At 39.9% G+C, this 15572-nt stretch overlaps 1 protein-coding gene across 2 annotated transcripts; it reads right to left on the reverse strand.

The window, feature by feature from the left end:
* Positions 1-1424: 1424 nt before the first annotated feature.
* Positions 1425-10554, reverse strand: LOC149842236 (BTB/POZ and TAZ domain-containing protein 4-like). Of its 2 annotated transcripts, none has more exons than XM_089999020.1 (6): positions 10320-10554; positions 9141-9454; positions 5284-5414; positions 4054-4360; positions 2907-3220; positions 1425-1925 (listed from the first exon to the last, which is right to left on the reverse strand). In XM_089999020.1, exons 2-6 carry the CDS (start codon positions 9405-9407, stop codon positions 1787-1789), a joined length of 1158 nt encoding a protein of 385 aa, XP_089855146.1. In that variant the 5' UTR covers positions 9408-9454; positions 10320-10554; the 3' UTR covers positions 1425-1786. The 2 variants fall into 2 exon arrangements, with proteins under 2 accessions (XP_089855146.1, XP_089855147.1); XM_089999021.1 differs by having other exon boundaries at positions 1425-1929.
* Positions 10555-15572: the final 5018 nt, after the last annotated feature.

Here is a 15572-nt window from a genome sequence, read left to right on the forward strand (position 1 = left end):
TCACCTATAATGTAAGTTGTAACCACATTAATAGAGTTTTCTTCCCATTCAAGGCAGAAAATGCTCTCCATATTGATACGATTTGAAAAAATTTTGATACAAGTTTTTAATAAGCATTGATATGGTTTTTACAAAAATAGTTTCCAGTTTCTCAAAGATTGATGCAAAGTATATATTTTTATAAAGGTACCTACAAAATAAAATAGTTAAACATACGTATATAATCAATCACTATTGTAAATTATAATATTTAAAGTCAATAAAAATAGTATCATTATAAAATAAATTGTTTGTATGCAAAAATGTCGATAGAAACGACCTTGATATTCAATTATAATGTAATAGAAACAAGTTTTTACTTAAGCTGCTATGTGCTTCTCAAGCAATTGAGACGAGTTTCTTAACCATTTGATACTTTTGTTTGGTTTTCAATCTGAGCTTTGTATCGATATCTGGTAATTGTATGCTTGATACATGATATGCCAAGGTTATAAAAAGTACCAATGCAACTATGGAATATAAGACAACTTGCAGCCCGGGTCCAAATTAGGCCCATGGGCCTAACGGGTGAGCTGTGGGCATTATATCAAAGCCCGAACCAGGCTTAGGCCCTGCTCGATTTTTCAACAGGCTTGACAAGGCTCAGCCCAGCCCGATTAGTCAACATGCTTGAGCCTGATCAAGCCTGTCAACTAACCGGGCCAGGCCAGCCCAACCTGCCTTTGGTGCAGCCATACTTCTTTAGATTGTCTATTTGCTTCTTCCTTGGCCACATTGTCATGTTCAACTTTCCTTGATCGATCCACCGTTCTAGGGGTGGGAGTAAGCTTAGACTCTTTTCTTTGCTAATCCTTAGAGCCAGTTCGTTTCAGGCGGTTTTCATGGAAGAGGGAAGCGCTGGTAGGTATTTCCCATCAGAAAATCACACAGCAGACAGATGGCAAAGTGTCATCCTAGCATGTGACCCTTACGTTTCCCACCTCTTTCCGTGTGAAAATCCTTTCACACCACTCTCCACATGAAAGAACTTTCACGAGCAAGATAAGCTGGCAAGAGTTTTTAGAAACCTGTGTCTCCATGAAAGGGCCTTCCCTTCCATGGAAAGGAAACAAATGGGCCCTTAAGGCGTCAGCTTTAAAATATCAAAATACTAAATAAATCATGGTAAGCATGATCCAAATGCAGTTTTTGCTGTCCTTTTTTAATATAAATCAGCTTCTTCGTACTTCAAGAAATTCAGCATTTCACCAAGTGACCCAAACCAGTAGAAAATTAGAACTTTCATGGGCAGCAAGATGTACAAATTACAGAATCTACAGATGGATTTGTTCCTAACCAGACCCAACACACATAATAAACGTAACAAGCCCATGGGAAGCATCAAAGATTCAGAAAATGGAGCAATAGCAAACCAAAAGAGAAGAGAAAGCAAAGCATCAACATCGCTATATTATTATTTACAACACCAACTAGTATCAACAAACCTTCTGTCATCCACCCTTCGTGACAAGACCCCCTTCTGTTCTCCCAACTCTTGCACCAAATCCTAAAGGAAGATACAACTTTATCAAACTACTATAGACGCTTTATTTACACATTCCTATTTGTATTAATTATTTACAGACAAGCACAAACATTGGATCATATTGATATGCAGGCACTACTGAGTTTCAGATCCAGTGATAAGATGAGCTTTTGACCTCTTTGGGGTCCAAATCTTTCCTTCGATAGCATTGTAATGCCTTTTTGGCCCAGTCTGGATTCCGGGTGCGCCCTTGAGCATCTTCTACGTGTACACAGCGACAGCAGACGGCGAAAAGGTGTTGACCAACGTGGTATTCTTTGCACCCAACACTTTGGTCACCAAGAGATTCCATTTTATCTCATCCTTTTTGTTTTGTTGCTGCATTTTTTCCTTAAAATGCCTGCCTACACAGACAAGTGAATTCAATAAGGTTCAGATATTCCATGGGCTTAAACCTGTTTTGGCTTGTGCAGGGACCCTCAACCAATGACCCAACTGAAAATGTTGAATATCTTGAATCCGTCTGAATAATAGCAAGTACTTTACAAGCTAAAGACCATTAGGCTAAGGTTTTTGATGGGGTTTGAACCCAAAAAAATGACATCCCAATCCAACTATATCAGACCTAGATCACACCACTTGAAACAATGGGTCAGAGAAGGAACTTTGACATGCTGCCCAGCTGGATTTGGATATGGATCCATATCAGAACTGTGCCATTCCTTCACAGGTTCAAATTCATAGCTAGTCGAATCTGGCTTTGGCAATTTTTTTTCTTCATTTATATCCTATAACATCAGATGATGAGATAACATAATAGGACTCTAACTTGGGTTAACTATGTTCTGCAAGGTGGTATCAGGGGCAGGGTTCAGTTTTTGTGCACCGACTTTGTTAACCTAAGATAGTTGAAGCCATTACTGCCTCAAATGTTCTGAATCAAATTAACTAATCCTGGCTCTCTGTTAATCAGTAGAACTGACCTGCCTAGCAAATGAAAATAAAGTGATGGTATTTATTTTTTGAATCACATGGGACATGTCCAGCTTCATTAACTTGATTTTTTCTGATAGGACCAATTTGAGATGACGAAGTTTCTAACATGGAAACAGTGAAATCATACTAATCAAGCATTACTGTGGTTTATATATCATGATAAATTGATATCATGCCTACTCCTTATGTGATACCAGCATCGCAAAGTCCCTTCTAAGCTACTCAAGGCCTTTAGATTTAAGCTCAGAAAGTACCAGTTCACATCCAAGTCCTAGTTCTCTGTGTGCATGCATGTGCACGTGCATGCACGTGCACACACACACACACACACACACACATGGATGCATGCTTTGTATGAATGGCATGTGAGAGCATGCTTACGCACCTGCATAGAGGAACCTTGCATAAGTCGGGCTCGGAGCACATACGTGAGTGAAGTTCCAAGAGCTGCCACATCCTCTTGCAGTGAACACACCCACCAGGGATTCTGGATTTACAGCCAGCAAAATGCCGAATAAGTGATTCAAGCCCCTTGCATGCTGGGAAATTGCAGGGGGATTTGCTTCCATTGAGAACCTTGTCATGTGGCCCGATAGTACGGCACCCATCTCTGCAAATGTGAATCACGGCCTCCATTGCTTCATACAACTGCAAATATATCTTCTTCTCCTCTATTTTCTTCATCCTTTCTTTCTTCCTCTGAAAAAAGATAAACCAAAACATAAGGTTCTATAGAGCTTGATGACATTACCCAACATATCCAAGATGAAAATCAATGCGATGCCCAGACCATATTGACCACCTTATGTCCTTGGAATATGACTAATGTGTCAAACATATGTACTGGGAAATGGATCAGGTTCTAGCTGAAGAGGACACAGTCATACCCAATCAGGAAGTGGTGTTCTTATGTGCTCATGAATTGGCATCTCTTGAATGTGGTGTCCATAGTTTTATCTATATAAAAGTTGGACAGGGTTCAAGTTGTTTAGGGCACTTTCAAACTGGCAAAAATTTTCCTACTAAAATTCAATCTTTGTATGAAAACTTTTCATATAAAAAGCACAAATCATATGGTTGAGGAACATCTCAGCAACAATTCTCCAGCACTTTAAGCGGAGAGCATTTTCACACAAACAGGAAAGCCTTACAAAAATATTACCCATTTGGAATAGCATGGGAAGATTTTACTTTCTCACATTTCATACAGAATGTTTCCATTTTTTCCCACTAACAAACGTGGCCTTAGAGTGCTAAGGATTCATATAACATTATGAGTTACCACTCAATTAGAATAACTTGTGCCAAGGGATTGATTTTAGGCTACACATGGCATCCGAAGAAATATGACCAAGTTCATGAACTTGAGAATCACCATTGGTCACCATGCAAATCATGACCTTTGAATAGACTCAGTCATGTTTCACGTAATTGTAATGTCAATTAGTTCATAACACGTGGTCAAGTTTCAAATGACATCCAAACATGACTTTCTCTGCACCTATATGTGGATATACTGAACAGAAACTTACAGTGTCTGCTTCAACCAACGACTCCAAGAGCTCCTGCTCAAGTTTTGGATTGCTTTGCTTCATCACTTTCCAACCTTCAGTCGCAGAAACGATTCTGAAACTCTTTAAGATGAGACGATGGCAAAGGAGAGTTAGTCTTGGTGCGTCGCAGAGTCGAGATAACTGGTAGATATCAACCACATTATCGTTCGTTAGAGTGCCGGACTCTAGATGCCAAATACAAAGCTGCTTCAGTGCTGGAACTGCAAACACATGGGACAGCACCAACAAATGCAGTGCACATTTGTTCATTTCTTCCTCCTCATGGCTGCAAATCAAAGTCATATTTGTATCAATTTTGGAAAAAGAAAAAAAGATACAATCGGCATTTAAGATCACAACAATCTCATTGCCAAGTTCTTGAACTTGTAACAAATACTACAAAGTTCATGAACTTGACCATTTTTAACATCCACTTTACTTTCCATGAAGCACCAGACATAATCTGGACTCAACCTCGGTCCAGCCCCTACTTGTGATGTGCTGGACCCTGTGAGATAAACTTAATCAGACCCATCTCAGGCTCAGATTGACGAATTCTATGCACCGCGTAAAACTAAAACTGGTTTTGCCTACAGGCCATATAACACTTGAAAGGTTGTTGTCCATGCTAGAGCAAATAAGGTTGCCCATTGAGTCCTCATTGTATAAGGATTTGAACCTCAAAAAGGGCTACCCAACTTAGACTTGGATTGGACAAACCTTATATAGAACAAACCAATGTGGTTTAACCATAAGAGAGGAGCCACATGATGTATCAGCCAATCAGGTATGGATATGGACAAGTAAAGGGCTCTGTGAATGAATGGATCTGGATCCATTTAGGTCCAACTCATTGACAGACCTAAACCAGTAAACCTGCTTGTTAAGAAAATGCGAAAGGGATCCAAAAGCTTTTATGCCAAAGAGTGGAAATTGATTCCCTCATAAACATGCTTAGTTAGGGCTTTCAGAATACTTGACTATGGGAAGTAAAGGCTTTCAACAAGTCCTAGTCAAGATGGACCAGTTCACACACATAAGCATCAACATGAACCAAGGGCTAGATCCAGTGCAGCCCCTACAAGAAATTACTGATCCTCAGGCGTTAACTTTAAATTGTAAGGGTCCAACCTAATCTAGACCATAGATTTTAGGTCAAACGGCCAATAACCTTGGACATGCATATGACAGTGATTGAACATTTTATACCAGGAAGAATAGAGGAAGCGGATGAAAACTTGTACAGCTTGATGGGGAACACCACAGATTGATATGGATCTCCTGCGATGTCGACCCTTTGACTGTTTCAGTATATTGTTCATCACTGGAGAAGCTACACCCTGTTATATGAAAGAAAAAAAAACAGTGAAAAAGACATAATGAAAAGAGAGATGCGTGCTTGGTAAAGACCATCAACAATTGGATAAGTTTGATCAATATCTAGCTAAAACAACTCAATGCACACAGATACTCTCTCACTATACTCGCTATATATAGGCCTAGTTTGTTGGATCTGATCAAATATGGACCTGGATCCAATAATCCAGAGCCAATGCCTCTGTAGGGTCTGAAGGACCTTGTGTAGGACCTGTGTCACAGATATCGACAGTATTTAGAAAAAACACCATTTTGATATTTTCAAAGGCTGATATAGTACCAAAATTTTGCAATATTTTCAAAATAACCCCTTTTCTAAGAATATCATGTCCTTCTTATAAAAATATATTTTTAGTATTTTTATATTACTTATATTCTTATGATTATATATACTGATATTTTCTTGAGATTTCTTGAGATTTCTTGAGAAAAAAAAAATATTCAAGACTTTCCCTTGCAGAGATTTTCCAAGAACGAGATTGTGAAATTGCACAGGACAGGAGTAATGCCACTGGGGTCCACATCATCAAACTTGACCCTGTTCAGCCTTAGAAAAGTCTGGACCTGTCCCAAACCTGACTAGATATGGGACCCCAGCTTTGGCTAGGACCTAACATTCAATGAACATAATGCAGCATGTTTGGCATCATGCCAAATGCATCCAAGTTCATGAACTAACATGTGGTAACCTGGTAGGTAGATTGTCCTAGAGTTTCCAAATTCCTGCTACTAGTGGGGTCACCCGAAAAAACCAAAACACACTAGAGTCGGCATTTGTGGCAGAAGTAAGAATTTTGAAAATCTAGAAAATAAGGTTATCTTTTTCAGCAGCCAAAGAGAACTTTTTTTAGTTTGTAAATTGTACTGCTACAGTGAAAAATATGAGGTATGCTACAGTTCAACTACTCAAACCAGTTCAAAGTTATCATAGCATTATCAAGGCAGTGGTGTCTCGCTACTGGACATTAACAACCAGGCTGTGAAGAGGTGGTCCATACTTGTGCAAGAAAAACCAAAAGCAAGTTGGAAAGTGACCCTACACATCTATGGGTCGAGGTCACCATGTCCTAGGGGAACGTTTCAACCATACCTAAATGTGTGGAGAAAAACTGCTCAGGTACTGCTGTCACGCTCTTCTTTAATAGTTTTGTGATCAGTACATATCTTGTAGAATGCTTCCTATACCTTCAATCACCATCATACATCATTAATGACTAACTTAAGATATTTTGCAAGATTTAAAGCGTGCAAACATGTTTTCTTCCCCTAGCACACGCTCAACAAAAGTTTTTCTAATCCATTAGCTCACATTGTTTCCTCTCTCAACAGAAGATTTTCAATAATCCACCAGTTTCTCTCTTCTCCTCTGTGTAGAGTATGTTGCACATTGCTTGAGGTGTAACCTTTTCGCATTACATGAAGCCCCGTGAGTTTGGTGTTGCTTGAAATATGACCAAGTTCACAAACTCAAGTTCTGAAATCATATCATGGTTGTGGAAATTCTCTTGTTGGCCCAGTGCATTTAACAGGGTCCTTTAAACAATGCAACCTATTCATCTCTCTTTCCCCTACAGCAACCCTGAGAAAGTGAAGGAAAACCACCATTTCTATTAGTCTTAATCTTTACCAAATTACCAAGCTAGACATCCTCAGTGTGTGCCAGTTCACTACAGTAACAACACATTGATGTGATCAACTTTGTCATGATTCAAGGATGCTAAAAAATATCACCCCTTTTATTGAAACATAAGAATCCGTAAACTTAGTCATGTTCACGTATCCAATTCCTTCCGAGTTGCTCACATGGGCTCGGCCAAAAGATGTCTCATTATTCATAATATTGTGGATACGTACACATCCAAACAAGATCTCCTCTACAGTACCTTTGAGAGAGACTCGATTTTTATGGATTTTTTTTTCACCTTTGTGCTAATCAAGATGCAGGATTAACACAAAGATATGATTATTATAATGAATTAGAAGGTAAAAGATCAAATGAAGATTGCTCCTTCTTAGATTCCTTGAACTTCCAGTCAAACAACTCATAAGAGCCACCAACTTAGGAAGTCTCCAGTGATCAACAAAACCTCTAGTTGCCATTGCTAACTAAAACTCCATTTCCCCTGAAATGTAGTTGCAACTACCCTCCAAGAAACAAAAAGTTGAGTGTAACCTTGTAATGTCCCGACGATGAAAGTGATAGGTCTATCAATACAATTTCACAGTTAAACAAGGTACTGAGCCACCAAAAATGTGACACTTGTCCTTCTATCACTCACTGCTCCTCATAATTTTTATTGACATATTTCACAAAAATCAATGTTGCAGACAAGAACGTAATAGCAGTTTTCTTCTAAAAATCACTGGATTAACAAGCATTTTTTGCGGAAAAAAAAACGTCAAATAAAAAGTAATTAGTAAAAAACTAAAAATTTGTTAGTCTTCTTAGCTATTTTTTTAAAAGATGCCACTAACAAAAACGGAGCATGCATGAACGAGCAAGGGTTCGAGTTTTGTCTTTTGAATGGTCGAGTACTCTAAAAAGTACTGAGCCCGGATTACTGGATCTGCTGTCCTTGCATTCTATAGGCAAAATTCTCTCTTTTCTTCTGAGATTCATGCTCTAGACAGATGTAAGAGCCTCTCATGAACATCAACATGACCTTTGCTTTCTTTTGCATCCATATAGTGGACCCACTAAGATCACTAGGATCTCCTACACCAAACAAATTTGCCTTGTCTAGCAAAGATATGTGACCAAATAATATGGGGCCACTAAATATACTGGAGAACTTGTGCACCAACAGCTTTGTGTTGCCTAAAAAACTGGTGGTGTTGGTACACATTTCTGAGCCCTGAAAATAAAATGCAGTGTTACATTAAGTTGTAATCTCTGTCACTCACAGAAACACTGCCCTTGAAGGATTAAGTTCTATTTAACAGCAAAATAAACCCTACAAGGAGCTGGACCCACTTATACCATTACTCAGGGGACCCACTCTGGTTAACCGTACACCACTATTATCTAAGGACACCACTGCACCACAAGATGGTGATGGTTAAGGATAACTATATCAAGGAAAAATTAAAAAAGAAAAGGAAAAGGAGAGACAGATGATGATCATCTGTATATGAATGAGGATAAATTCTAACTAGTAATGATTCACTGACACAACCCACTTGTACAACTCAGAGGTGTACTTGTCCAGTTGCACTTACTGTGATAAATATCACTGTATTTTATCAGTTGTTTAAAATGTTGAAATAAATACCAAGAAATTAACATGATATTTATGTTTTTATTCACCATATCATAATAAAAGAGGTTTTTTAAATCTGTTAAGCACTTTTTCTTCTTGTCACATACTTTGCCTAATTTGTAGATTTAGTTATTCCTACTGATATCATTAAAAAAAAGGTTATTCCTGCAGATACTTTGCCGATAAAAACATAATAAGTATAAAAACGTTGAATTTCTCATGGAAAAATGGCTGCCCTTTCTTGCCAAAAAACTTCCGTCATAATGCTTGCATTCGAGAAGGACCATTTGGAGAGAGATCTTTATAATTTACAGGTGGCGGTGGAGAATTATGTGGGCTTGTTTTGAAGCTCACCACTGGGTCAAGGTTTGTATGACACTAATCACTAATATGTATCTCTAACTAAATAGAGAGAGAGAGAGGTCTGACCAGGATGCATGAGTGGGCAGGGATGGTTCCCCCAGATTCGGTTCTGATGCGCACATCGGCTCGGTGCCCTTCGGTGAAGAGCCTGTCCCACGCGCCCTTCGTTGCCGTGGGCACGCATGTGTACCCCGGCACTCTCTCGCATCGACTTCCAGTACTACTCCTGGCCCGAACAAGAAGCTTGTGGCTTCTTGGCAGCGTTGGGGGTTCCGGCACGCCGGATTTTCTCGCCGGAAAATGATACGAGCTTGAACACTCACTCCCTTCCATGATCTCTCTCTCTCTCTGCTCTGTTCTCTTTCTCTCTCCTCCAATCACTGCGCCAATATCAGGATCACAAATATTAGTGACAAAGAAACAATGGGTTATTGAGAAAAAAGAGTAACAACTGAGAAGCACGTCTGTATTATCATGAAAGTGAATGTTATGGTGTATGAAAAGGTGATATGTTCTTGAACTTAATCATGTTTTCATGATAAGCAACGTCAGAAGAAAAACTCGTTGGTCCAAATAGATCAAATAGTGTGTGTGTGACAAGCAAGGAGTAGAGATGAGGGATGAACATACTCCATTTTACAGACAAACAGGAGTTCCTGTTCAAATTCCCACAAAGTTCATGGCATATTAGAGTTTTTTGGTAAAGAAAGGAACAGGTGTTCTGACCCCAAATTTTCCTGGAAACAATTGCTAAAGCAAAACCAACAACTAAATTTTAAAAAAGAAAACCATTACAAGATGAAAATCATTGGAGAAAAAAGTTATAATTCACCATATTGCAGAAAAACTATTCGGTAAACAAAACAACAAACATCAGAAACTTATAACCGAACAGTTAAATTGAAACCCCATAGAAAGTTTCCCAAAATCAAAGGAAAATGGTAAGTGCTAATTTGAAAAAAAAAACGCTTGAAATCGATGTTTTTTTTAAAGAAGCTTGAAATAGATGTTGAACAAACACCCAAGATCTCGAACCCATCCTCAACATGATGCCCCACTGTTACTACATTACAAGGAAAAAAATCAAAATAATGATTGCAATCAAAAGAATCACCACATGCAATCCCCAAGATCCATAAAAAGGAAAACGAGCATCGTCATAAAATAAAATGGAAAACGGGCATCGTCATAAAATAAAATAAAATGGAAACGAGCATCGTCATAACAAAATGGAAAACGAGCAACCTTATTTTCCAGAACGAGGAAGCAGATTCAGTGGTATTGTCATGATGGATGCTGAAGCGTTTCCCCTAAGCCAAAAGAGAGAAGGATTCAAGTGGTAAGCATCTGAAAATGAAGAACTAATACAAAAAGAGGAACACATAATTCAAAGGGACACCATCCTAGAAGGTGAGCTCTTGTGGGAAAGGGAAGGGGAAGCCAAATATAAGGAATGCAAGGAGCGACGCCCAAGTGGGAATAAGACAAGAGCTTCGTCACGAATGAAGGCTTTGTACGGCGTTCGGGGAAGCCAAACATTGCATGCAAGGAGCCAGGTGGTGGCTGAATCGACGCCCACGTGGAAACAACACAAGAGCTTCGTCACGAATGAAGGCTTTGTACGGCGTTCACGTAAGGGAGAGCGTAAGCAGTAAAATCGTGTCGTTCACATGTTTCCTGTGTCAATTTGCTTTAGGCCGTGTTGGAGAAAGTTGCAAAGAGTCGGAAAGTAGAAAGGAAAATAAATTTGGATGGAGTTATGGACTCTAAGTATTGAGGCTTGCAACTACTCCCGATTTTTTAGCATGTTTGAGCACCAGTACCATTGTATTCTGCTAGAGCCTATAAATTAGGTCTAAACTTGATCGAAACGGGTTGGACTGCGGCCGGCTTGGCCCATCTCTCTCTCTCTCTCCATATATATATATATATATATATATATATATATATATATATATATATATATATATATATATATATATATATATATATATATATAACATAAAAATATAAGATTTACTAAGATAAATGGAGTAAAATTTTCTAACCATAAGAAATTTAAGAACCCATCGACATCCTTGTGATTCAAGGAGTTGTAAATCATACCTCCTCTTTTTAAGAGGAATTCAAATGGGTATTTTGGAGGAGTAGAGTCTGCCGAAAAACTAGCCTCCCTCCATCTCCTCTCAAATGTGAGCCAATTGCTCATATTTTGTACCACGTCATATAATTGTCTCCGGTTACACCTGGACTCCTCCAATGGCAGGCTCCCAAACATAGCTTTAAATAATTAAACCCCACTCGTTGAAGTTGAGTTTCATTCATTCCCTCTCTCATCACCATCTTCACACCACTCTTAAATTTTATGATGTAAGTTGTTTTTATCAAATCTGACCTTATAGAAATTCAATGATCGATTTAATAAGAATCAACCTTTAGATTATATTTTTCCAACGAAAAATATGATTGATGTTGTCAATGGTTGGTTTTTGACTCACCCAAAAATCTTAAAAGCAAGCCGGATTTGGGCAATATATTTCATGTCAAATGACAATTAAGTTCATAATTTTAAAAATGTCATGTATTCATATTATTAAATAAGTACCTAATAAAAGTAAAAGAAAAAAAAGATCTGTTGGGTACCTTGTAAATTAAGAATTGCCTTAAAAGCCATTGAAAGGTTAATATATATATATATATATATATATATATATATATATATATATATATATATATATATATATATATTCTTCATTTATTTTTAAGGAAAGTTACTAGAACAGTATATATCGGATTCGAAATCGATGCTTGACCAGGATCCAACTCGTCCAGTGCACACTCAAACTGATTGTTTTGACAGGCTTTATAAAGAATCCCAACCCAGCTTAGAGACGTGACAGACCAAGAGAGCTGCTTGGAGTTGGGGTATCTGAACCAAACTTCTTTTCTTCCTAGAATTGAAAGATTTATTTAGCTCAAATGGGTGTCTACGGTTTTATTTTGTTGATTGAGTTTATTAGTACAATGCCATCCATGAGTCAAGTGCCATGTAATTTCAAACGTGTAAAGTGGTCTCTGGCATGTCTTATTGAAAAGTCTAGACTGTTAGGTTTGAGTTCCTCCCCAGAGTACAAGACAAATTGCAGGTCACAATACTGACTAGAATTTCATAACTAATAGAGTAGTAATGCCTACAAGGAGAAGAAGCTTCAATCGGTCTAAGTCCAAGTGTTTATTGGGTACACTGAAAAACGGATGCCTCATTAAAAACTCCTTTACCATGGTTGGTTTTACTCTCTCTTTTCAATGAAAGTTGGTTTGATATCTTTTTCATGTGTTTTTTAGGGATTATTGACTAAGCATACTCATTGTTATTGACTGTAGACCCGTGAAGGACCACCGGGGGCTAAGTGTGGTTGGTAGGAGCTGTCAGTGCTCGTCTCCTAGTGGTGGGACATTGCAGGTTCAAAACCCAATGATACTTTGAATAATAACTGTCCCAATGATATGATGTATAACTGGTGGGGTCTGACTAACCCCAACTTCCTTTCAAAAAAAGACTGAGAATTTATCAAGTTGAAAAATACTTTTTTTTAGGTAAGCTGGGGTTGGGGTTAGGCAGACACCCATCAGTTATACATCATATCATTGGGATTTGAACTTGCAATGTCCCAACACAAGGTGAAGTGCACTAACAGCTCCTGTTAGGGATGGCACGGGCCCCGCCTCGCCCCGTTTGGACCAGGGATGAAGGGTATGAAACGGGGATGGAGGCGGGGACGAAGGTTAAAATCCATCACCATCTGGGGGTGGAGGCGGGTATGGACGTGCACTTTTCCCCGCCCTGCCCTGTCCCTGCCATGATCCCTGCCCCGTCCCCGCCATGATCCCTGCCTCATCCCCGCCCCCAACCACTTTTCCCCGCAATATCCCCGCCCCGCCTCATTCCCGTTTGAACCGGGGATGGAAGAGATGAAACGGGGATGAAGGCGGGGGTGGGGGTGGAGGATAAAATCTTGAGGCAGGGTGGGGGTGGAGACCTTGTCCCCCGCCCCCAACCACTTTTCCCCGCAATATCCCCGCCCCGCCTCATCCCCGTTTGAACCGGGGATGGAGGACATGAAACGGGGATGAAGGCGGGGGTGGAGGATAAAATCCATCCCCGCCGGGGAGGCGGGGGTGGAGGATAAAATCTTGAGGCGGGGCGGGGGTGGAGACCTTGTCCCCCGCCCCGTCCCCACCCCACTGCCATCCCTAGCTCCTGTCAAACAAGCTGAACACGACGGTCAAGTTGAAGAAAACTGTCACAACCTTTCTCGCCTTTCTCGGAAGGATTAACCATCAAATTGCATAGTAGAACACTTGTCACAATCGTGTTTCATCATCAAGTGTTGTCCAATGCCAGGGTCGTACCACTGTTTAATAATTAATATAGTAAAAAATCTCTCTAACAATTTCAGTTTCTCATGATTTCGCAGTGAGAAATTTGCACTGTGGAAAAAGCGCAACCAGGCTCATAATTTTTCTTTTCTTTTACTAATGGAAAAAAAAGGTCCCGTAAAGATGGGACTTGGAAATTCTCTACTGATTGATTGAGGTGATTTTCTTAAAAAAACAAAAACAAAATATTCGTTCCCACCCATACCCAGTCTCTTACTGCAAAACACCGGAGTTTCTTTGCCAGATCAACCATAGGATTCTAGACCAATAAGAGAACTTGCTTCTTAATTCTACCCTATGAAGAAACTGGTAACATCCATTCCTAACGTGCATGGCTTGGTTATTTCTAAATGAGTAATCTTTTCTGAAAAAAAAAAATCGATGCCCTTTGTCAATTTATGTTTATAGATATATTCTCAAAAAAAATAAAAATAAAAGATATGAAAGATACCGTTGATAGATGATTCAAATCGCCAACGTTATCCAAACAGGGGAGGGGGCTAACCAACACACACGCAACTCTCGAGATCGTGGAATTGAAGTTGAAGGTGTGTATGGGCGAAGAAGCGTACCTTTTCTTTAACAAAAGTGGAAGAAGAGTGCAAGTCTGGTAGGAGACGTGAGTGCACGTCACTTTGTGTTGAGACGTTGCAAGTTCAAATCCCAATGGTATGGTTGTTTAACTGTCGGTGGGTCTGCCTATCCCCATCTTGCCTATAAAAAAAAAGTGGAAGAACGCAAAAACCGACGAGGGGTTTCTGGAAACCGTTTCGGTTTTAGAGTTTTTTGCGATAAGAATGGGAAACCGTGCAACACAACCAAGAACCGCTCAAAAGCCAAGGGGGGACAAAACGGCAAAGGATGATAGCGGTGATCCTCGTCACCGTCCTCCCATTTTTTGCGGTTCGGTTCCCCAAACTAACCGCTTTGTATCGCTTCCCACTCACGCCCTTCACCCAAAAAAACTCCACAAAACTCTCTCTCTCACTAAATTTTCGTTTTGCACACATTTTTATTCTTGGAAAAATAATTGAAAAATGCAAGAAAGTAGAATAAAATTTTAAAGCACGAAAAGAGATCCTTTCGTTGCAGATAAAACACAAATGAAATTGTGACACTTATTTCACAGATAATATTCAAAAAATCGTTAATTATTAAACTTTTACAAAGTATTCGCATTCTTTTCATGATATTTTGGAACATATCGAGATATCTTCCATCCTGACGCCGGTCCATGTTCTCGGATAGAGGAACAGGACCCTGGAAACTAACTTGCAAAACTCAAATTGTAGGCAGAAACTCACTTAGAAAAGACCCCACTAGATTCCCCCATCCTTATCGAGAATGGATCCATCCAACCATCTCCAGGCTGGTCAGGGTCTTGAGCTAAATCAGAAATGCCGGGCCTTCATGCTTAACAACCTAGGCTTGGGCTCAGCCCATTAACTAAATAGTTGGGAAAATTAGGCCAGCACAGTCCAGCCCACACTGCCGAGCACCCCGCCTCTGCTCTTTTTATCCTCCTGCCGATCAGGTGGGGCGGTTGAAGCTGCAACCCACCCTCTGCCATGTGTTCTTCTCTCATCGGCAACCCAACCAGGAAAGAGGGTGCCGAGACTAGCACCAGCCTCTGGCTGCTGCCGTTTTTCCGGGAAGGGGCAACCGGAGGGAGGGCTTGATGCCTCTCCCTCCTGTCCTCCTCTCAGGCGAGACCGGCAGCAGCCTCTGGCAGATACCATTTTTTCGAGAAGTGGCAGCCGGAGGGAGGGCTTGATGCCTCTCCCTCCTATCCTATCCCTTAGACGAAATGAAGGGCAGGCACCTCCTGTTTCTGAAAAGACAGCAGGGGTCAGGTAACCCCCCCCCAAACCCCCAAAGTTAGGCGCATGAGTATTGCAAGGAGCAGTGTTAACTGTTAAGAAGTGCCTGAATCATTCTTGAGGGAGGAAAGTAGAGAATGCTAGGATTTTGATACTTTTTGTAGAGTCGTTGAACTCTTATCCGACATGTTTTAACCTTTTGTAAAATCAATCAGCAATGCTAGTTTTTTTGTAAAAT

Source organism: Nuphar pumila, chromosome 3 (genome assembly GCF_984573655.1).
Source record: "Nuphar pumila chromosome 3, dmNupPumi1.hap1.1, whole genome shotgun sequence".
Classification (NCBI taxonomy): domain Eukaryota; kingdom Viridiplantae; phylum Streptophyta; class Magnoliopsida; order Nymphaeales; family Nymphaeaceae; genus Nuphar; species Nuphar pumila.

Coding starts and splice junctions, on each gene's coding strand:
- LOC149842236 (XM_089999020.1), bottom strand. CDS start 9,407: ATGGAAGGGAGTGAGTGTTCAAGCTCGTATCATTTTCCGGCGAGAAAA. Junction 5,415..9,140: donor CTGCCCACTCATGCATCCTG/GTCAGACCTCTC, acceptor TTCATATAACAG/GGTGTAGCTTCTCCAGTGAT. Junction 4,361..5,283: donor CGCTTCCTCTATTCTTCCTG/GTATAAAATGTT, acceptor TTTGATTTGCAG/CCATGAGGAGGAAGAAATGA.